We start from the raw sequence: 7998 nt of genomic DNA, 5'->3' as shown, positions 1-7998 counted from the left end.
TTATGAGATAATTTTATAAATATAAAAGGAATAAATATGTAAATGAATAATATTATTAATATAAAAAAAATTATTTATATACGCATAAGTTAAATTTGGACTTATTGGATCGAATAATTTTTTTTTTGTTTGTGAAAAAAAGAGAAATAATAGAGAAAAAACAAGTAATGGATATAATGAATAATATGATAAAAAAAGGTAAGTGTAAAATTTGGATTTTGAAAAAAAATAAGAAATTATTATTATTTAATAAGTCTTCAAATTTTTTTCCTCTATTGTTTATCCATTCCAGCTTTTAAAATTTATTTTCAATTAGAGGGGGGAAAATAAGTTAGTGTGGCGTGGGAAGAAGTTGGAATATCGTGAGAAATGGTTGGCTTAGGATGCATAGCAGGAGTAGGAGTTCACCCCAGCTGGCACCATGATCGAGTTCGAATCCTTGCTTCTAAATCTGAAGAACTAACACTAAAAAGGTGGTGGTCGTGGTCGTTGTTTCCTTCTGCTTCTGCACACGAGACTCATCTGTGTCGAATTAGGGCGAGGCGTCCGCGTTGTGTGCCTGATAATAGAGAAGCTGGGGCTGGAAAGGAAGCGGAAGAAGAACAACAACTAGAGTTAGAATGGAAGCTCCTCACCAGAAGGATTGGCGATTCCGGAATAATATCTTCATGCTTGGTCGGTCTCCTCACCGGCGTCGCTGTCGTGCTCTTCAATTATGCTGTAAGTTGTTATTAATATTATTATGCTATACATAGATTGATAGATAGATACTCTCTATTATCATAATATACTAATATTTAACTTCATGACATGTATTAAGGTTCATGAAATTCGTGATTTGTTCTGGGATGGGATTCCCAATCGAGGCGCCTCATGGCTGAGAGAAGCGCCTATTCAGACAACATGGGCACGTGTAGTACTAGTTCCGGCTTTTGGAGGCGTTATTGTGTCTCTGCTAAACCTCCTTCGTCAACGTTTTGATTCCGCTGTCCTAGAAGATCCTTTCCTCCAAACTCCATCTTCCAACCTCAAGTCTGCTTCCCGCCCTTTCTTAAAGGCCATGGCAGCTTCTGTTACTCTAGGCACCGGCAATTCCTTGGGTCCAGAGGGTCCCAGTGTCGATATTGGTACTTCCATTGCCAAAGGCCTCCGTCCTTTCTTTGACAATGGAAAGAGTTCCGGCAGAATGCTTTCCCTTCTCGCTGCTGGATCTGCTGCTGGCCTCTCTGCCGGTATCTACACTTACACGTTACTTTTATCGCTTTCCTGGGATCCAATTATTTTTTTCTCTAATTTACATTTCTTATCAGGTTTCAATGCTGCCGTTGCTGGTTGTTTTTTCGCTGTCGAGTCTGTCTTGTGGCCATCATCTGCAGATGCATCTTTACCACTTACAAATAATACTTCCATGGTGATACTTAGTGCTGTCATAGCATCTGTAGTTTCTGAGATTGGCCTTGGCTCTCAACCTGCCTTTAAAGTTCCTGAGTATGACTTCCGGTCCCCCGGTGGTAAGTCATCAACACATTTTTCTTTGAGATTATTTATGATTTCACCACTTCATTCTCTTGCTCTTGTTCATTGCTTTGCTCCTTTCTTCCCTGTCAAATTTCAGCAAAGTATATCAATACATGAAGTGTGGCCATTTATGTATATGTGTTAATATGCGTACTGAATTGGTTTAACAACGCACTTGACTAACTGACTGTGCCTATCTTACAAACATACAACTCAGAATGGCTGTACCTGGACATTTCCTTACTAACTTGGTTAAATCTAGTCAAGTATAATAATACATGGAAGCCTCTAGTAAGTTAGTCCCTTTTCTCCTACAATGAAGATTTAAGCAGCCAAATACAAGTAAATTATACCTTTAGGGTGTCATATTGGATATTGAACTACTTGGGCATAAATTCCATTGTATGGCCATTTTACTTTTATCTTTCTGCTTCAATACATAACGGTTCATCATCAACGTGGTCTCTGACTATGCTCATCTTGTCACTATGGTCATCATTATTGACAGTTCTTCTGCTAGGCAAGCCAATACTAAAGCTTTTTCACAGTTCCTCCTTTTTGACTGCTGAAAACTTTCCTTTATTACCAACATTGCTGCTGCAACTGCTGCTATTTTTGTTCTAATTGATTTGCGAATTGTCTGTACTGCTGGCATTCAAAATCTTTGACTGCTTCTAAATCTACAAGAGTCACAGGTGCACAGCATCAGTCCTCATGAATCTCCTGGTTTGACCATCAGAACTTCAGAAGTAGAGCAATAAATTAATGGCATTATCATACTTTTGCGAGATTTTAAACTTCAAAATGAAAAAAAAAACTTCTGCTGTAGTTTAATATGATTTCATTTGTAAAATACTGCTTTCAGAAATTCAGGTTTGATATTGTATATTCTCTATTGTTTTTTTAGTCTCTATGAAACAGAAACTGGTGGGTAATATATTATATTGAACTGCTGATTTTGAAATTCAAGAAAACAAAAGCTGAATTCTTTCTGAACATTTCTTGCTATTCTCAATCTGATGGGTAAGTTTTAAAGTGAGAGTATTCAACTTGATTTCAGAGCTCCCGCTGTATCTATTGCTGGGTATTTTATGTGGTCTGGTGTCATTGGCCCTATCTAGATGTACATCATATATGTTTACTATTGTTGACAATCTGCACAAGGCCACTGGCATTCCACGATCTTCATTCCCTGTATTGGGAGGCTTATCAGTTGGGTTGATAGCATTGATATATCCTGAAATCCTCTACTGGGGTTTTGAGAATGTTGACATTTTATTAGAATCTCGGCCATTTGTTAAAGGCCTTTCCACTGACCTATTGCTTCAGCTAATAGCTGTCAAGATAGTTGCAACTTCTCTATGCAGGGCTTCTGGATTAGTGGGAGGGTATTATGCCCCGTCTCTCTTTATTGGTGGTGCAACTGGGATGGCTTATGGAAAATTAATTAGTTTGGCTGTTGCTGAGTCTAATCCCACAATTAACCTCTCTGTGTTGGAAGTGGCATCACCACAAGCTTATGGCCTGGTACTATTCTTTCCATTTTGGCTATATGGTTTTTACCATTTTGTATTTTATGATTGGCATGGTCAGTTTTTCTTCTCTGAGATGGGGGATCAATTATATCTTTCCAAGATGACTATCATGGGTCTACAAAGAGCCATTTCCAAGAGGAACTCTCTTTCCTGTGTGTACCTAATCATGAGTTTTTAATATTTCAGAATTTTGATTCTAGATAGGGACCATAAGGTTTGCTAACTAGTTTGATGTTAAAGCCCTGTCTCTTCAGTTTTTTCATGTTATCTTAGGAGAATCTCTCAGACATCTGTCCTGTAATCTATTCTCCAGTTCTCCATTCTCTGTAAGTAAAATTCTTTTGTTAAATATCTGATTAAAAGAAGGATGCCATGGGCACAATAAATGTCAAATGCATAGGTTGGCATTTTAGTTTATCAATGTATTAAGTAAAATGAAAGAAGGAAGAGAAATGAAAGGTACTTCTCTTGCTTGGGAGTTTTTTTCAGTAAATAAAAGATAAGTAGTCTACCTCTAACAAATTTTCAATTCCCTGAGAGTGGAGGATAGGTCCATTCCTTGTGTTTCAATAATGCTACTTTGTAAACATCCAATCAAGTGAAAGGAAAGTAATTTTTGTATCTTTTTATTTCTTTTTTTTTCTTTTGCTGCTATTCATTGCATTTTATTTTATTTTTTACATTTCAAGGGTGTTTGGTTTATTCTCTGTTTTATTTTCACTTGATATGTTTTCACTAACAATTTCAAAGACGCTACTTTCTTTTCATTTGGTTTCCTATTTTCAAGATTTTGTGAAGGAAATGGTGTAATGGAAAACAAACCTTACAGCCTCTAGATTTCCAAACAAAGCAGTACCGTCTATTCAAACTTTACTCTGGTGAAATCATAAAACTTATTTTGTGTTCAATTAGCTGGAATGAATTTACATAATTCTTACAAATAGCATTATCCATTGCATTTCCAATTATCAATAGTCATGGTATATAATGATATGGTTTCAGTTTGTTGGTTTCAGAACTGTCATCTATTAACATTGTTGAGATCTCACATTGACTAGAGATATGACCAATATATTCCTTATAAGCTTTGGACAATCCTCCCTGTAGAAGCTGGTTTTGTGGGGTTGATTAGAAGTCTTGAGCCCAAATTCTAAAGATGATATCAGAGTCTATCCTAGATTTGTTATTGGGTTCCCTGTATTTGTGTATGCTCTAGATGTCTATTCCTAGGCATGAGGCGTTGTTGTTATTGGGCCACCTGCATTATCTATGCTCCAAATGTCTAGTCCTAGGCTTGACAAGGTGTGATGAGATCCCACATCGACTAAAGATATAATCAATGTAGTCCTTATAAGCCATGGGCAGTCTTCTCCTTACAAGTTGGTTTTGTGGGGTTTAGTTAGGTCCTATTGTCCTAATCTCAAACTCTAAAACAAAATGAAGGCAATAACTATCAATTTGAAATTCTGAAGGACCGTATAGTGTAAGAAAATGATTCCTTTTATGAGACAATGAAGATATGCTTTTGGATAATTGAAGGGATGAGAACTGCTATAGCCCAAAAATGAGCTTGACCTTGCAATTACGCTTTGCTTCTTGCTTCTCCATGTAGCAAGTTTCCACCCAAGAACATACAATATCCTGAAGTGGACCTTCTATCTATAATGGACCTTGCATAATCTACATTAGTGTATAACTCCATAGTGAGTCTCTCTCTTCTTTAACAGACCAGAGCAGCCTTCTTGGGATTCCTTTCAGATACTGAAGAATTTATTCACTGCCTACAAATGTCTCATGTTGATAATGCATAAATTTGCGAACTACGCTTAGTGCATAGATGACCATATTGAAGTTCCTTTTGCAGGTTGGAATGGCAGCGACTCTTGCAGGAGTTTGTCAAGTACCACTTACTGCAGTTTTGCTTCTGTTTGAATTGACACAGGACTATCGGATTGTTCTACCACTTCTTGGAGCAGTAGGCTTGTCGTCATGGATTTCATCTGTACAGACAAAAAGAGGAGATGATGGAGGGGCAAAAAAAATTGAGTTAGAAAACTCAAATTCTCCTTTACTTCCAGAAACATCTTCTCGTAGTTCAATTGAGTCATCTGCTGGTAATACCTTTGCTGAAGATGTGTCATATTTGAGTGATTTGTGTCAAGTGGAAAGTTCACTTTGTGTAGAGGATGATAATGTTGAAACAACATATTTTGTAAGGAGAACATTTGTTTCAGAAGCCATGAAGACGAGATATGTGGCGGTTTCAATGTGCACACCGCTTATAGAAGTAATAGATCTCATGCTTGCAGAGAAACAATCTTGTGCAGTAATTGTTGATACTGATGATACTTTAATCGGTTTTTTGACGCTTAGAGACATTCAAGAGTATGGTAAATTTGCAAAAGCAAGAAGCACAAAACATAAGGTACAAGAATCCAAGTTTAGTATTAATTGGATGTGAATCTATAAATCCTAAGATAATAGGTGATGGATATGCTATTGAAATTGTATCTTAATTATGAGCTAGCAATTTTATACCATCAATTGGAGTTGGTAGGCACTTATCATAATACATAATTGGTGATACAACACATTTAACCAAACATTGTTTGAAAACCAGCAGTCATTACACAAATGTAGGTTCTATATATTTGGAATGTAACCTGACAGGTCCGAGTTTAAAAAGTGCCTTGTAGATGACTTTCTTGAAGATAATTATATCCCCCCCCCCCCCCCCCCTTTTCTATTTATTGTGTTTCATTTGTAGATATTTGGTAGCAACTGCTGAACTAAACTACTTCGTTGTTGCTTCACAAATCTGATTATTTGGTTCTTCCTCTTACAGGAGCTTTTAGTTTCTGAATTTTGCCTTTTAAATGGAGAAATATGCAGCGTGCCATGGACAGCTACACCTGATATGGAACTTCATTATGCTCAAATGATTATGAAGGAGCGCAGATTCAATCATGTTCCTGTTGTGAGGAATATCTATGAAAGAACATATCCAGTTGGCATTATAGACCCAGAGAGTATCAGTCTAACATGCAGGTTCTATTCCTTTTTTTCCAATGACTTATTTGTATCCCTTTTTAATAAATTGTTTTGTCTTCCAGGAGCACAAATCTTTTTTCAAATATACAATGTGTATTTTAATTCATATTTATTTCTTATTTTGAAAGGATTAATTAAAACAGTACAGGAAAGATAATATGCTAATACACATGGACATATACACCTTGTTATATCAGGGTTTTGTTTAAACATGAAGTGTCAGTGGAATATGTAGAATAGTCAGATTCTTACAAAGATGTCAGTTGCCACAAGACAGGAAGATTCAACTAGATTTTTGATAGGCTCGAAAGAGCTACTACTATACTCCTATCAATCTACCATTAAAACTATAGAAAAGTTACAGAGCTAATAAAATAAAGACTCAAATATTTCTTCATTGATACTCAGCCAAATGAGGGATACAATTTATAACCTAAAATGGTTGTGAATAACAACCGTACAAGTATCCTCATCTAATTTTAGAGAATTTAAAATAAAATCGAATAATATTAAAAAGATAATATTTAAATTATTTAGTATTTAAGTCACCTATTTTGGCCTCTCTAGGTCTATTCTATCAATTTTCCTCATAGGTTTGATGATTAGGAGTGCATTTGGAATTTGTGATTTGAATTTTGAATATCTTGGGAGGTTGAAGGGTAAATTTCATTGCATTTGCTGAACTTTGCTTCATGGCATTGACATGGAATGCTAAGCAAATGTACGGCAGACAGAATAGTCCTAAAATGTGGCATGCAGACTGGAAAATCACGAATTCAGATGTGGAATGCAGAGATGCAAATTCCTTAATAAAAAAACCAGATATACTAAAATGAGTGGATCTAAAAGGAAAATCTAGGATGGCCAGGGATGAAACTTAAAGGACGGAATAGGAATAGGAATCATTCTTCATTTCAATCATTTTGGGGTTAAAAAGGTCAGTGGACAAGAGATGGCAGGTCCTTTGGGTAGCTCTATCTATGACTATTTGGAAGCATAGAAACTCTTTGGTATTCAACAACCAGATTTTCTGCTCCGAAAAAGTCATGGATGAAGCTCTATTCCACACTTGGTCTTGGTTAAATGGAATGGAGACAGACTTCCATCTTCATTTTAATCAGTGGTCTACTAGACTTAAGGAAGAAATGTCTTAGGGATCTTTGTTGTATGGGTTCTCATCTTATGAGATATTTTTTGCAGTTGGGGTAGGCAGATTATGCCTTTGTAATTATATACTATTTTCAGTGCACCTAGTACTGAAGCTTTATTAATACAAATATCAGATTTTTGCAGTGCAAAAAAAAAAAGGATATTACTTAATTCTCTTCCATTTTTGTATGTATGTTATGCCTTTACGTAATTATTTGTTTTTGTCAAGTGCAGTGCTTTGGCCACCAGACAGTCCCTCAGCTAATATTTCACACTGACTTAATCACCGTTAGGAGGCTGAAGACTCTTTCTTGGCACTATAATATCTGCCTTTAACACGTCAAGTTAAATCCTGTCACGTTGGTTTCGTGGGTGTACGTAAAAAAAGGTTCAGTGGAGTTCATGTGTATAGTTATGTTCGATGAAAGTAAATGTAGTTCCCCAAGAGAGAACCCTTGTAATTTGATATAGCACGTATTGTCTGATATTTAATTTGCAGTGATCAATTTGGTACTGCAATATAATAGTAATACCACCATGACTTTGCAATTTTCAATATAATTTCAATTTTCAATATAAAATGATTTTTTTTTCTGTGACTTTCTCACTAGACATGGCAACCACCATCTAACTGGCTATGTGATCATAAATTTAAATTTAAACTTGATTTTTGTAATTTGAATCTCAAAAATTAATCAAAGTCAGAATAAACCTTAACGTTGATAGAAATACTTACATATTTTCT

General features: G+C 35.8%; 1 protein-coding gene across 2 annotated transcripts; it reads left to right on the top strand.

Moving 5' to 3' along the window:
* Nucleotides 1–324: 324 nt before the first annotated feature.
* Nucleotides 325–7834, top strand: LOC114383208 (chloride channel protein CLC-e-like). 2 transcript variants are annotated; one of them, XM_028342834.1, is made up of 7 exons: nucleotides 325–720; nucleotides 821–1232; nucleotides 1311–1511; nucleotides 2867–3045; nucleotides 4918–5478; nucleotides 5899–6101; nucleotides 7488–7834. In XM_028342834.1, exons 1-7 carry the CDS (start codon nucleotides 370–372, stop codon nucleotides 7516–7518), a joined length of 1938 nt encoding a protein of 645 aa, XP_028198635.1. In that variant the 5' UTR covers nucleotides 325–369; the 3' UTR covers nucleotides 7519–7834. The 2 variants fall into 2 exon arrangements, with proteins under 2 accessions (XP_028198635.1, XP_028198634.1); XM_028342833.1 differs by having other exon boundaries at nucleotides 2579–3045.
* The last annotated feature ends 164 nt before the right edge of the window (nucleotides 7835–7998 follow it).

This window comes from Glycine soja, chromosome 14 (assembly GCF_004193775.1).
Source record: "Glycine soja cultivar W05 chromosome 14, ASM419377v2, whole genome shotgun sequence".
Classification (NCBI taxonomy): Eukaryota; Viridiplantae; Streptophyta; class Magnoliopsida; order Fabales; family Fabaceae; genus Glycine; species Glycine soja.
This window is presented reverse-complemented; position numbering and strand designations above follow the sequence as displayed.

Excerpts from the sequence above, each read along its gene's own strand:
- LOC114383208 (XM_028342833.1), top strand. The coding sequence starts at position 370 with ATGGTTGGCTTAGGATGCATAGCAGGAGTAGGAGTTCACCCCAGCTGG. Across the intron at positions 1,233-1,310 it reads TGCTGCTGGCCTCTCTGCCG|GTTTCAATGCTGCCGTTGCT; the intron begins GTATCTACACTT and ends ATTTCTTATCAG. Across the intron at positions 3,046-4,917 it reads CACCACAAGCTTATGGCCTG|GTTGGAATGGCAGCGACTCT; the intron begins GTACTATTCTTT and ends TTCCTTTTGCAG.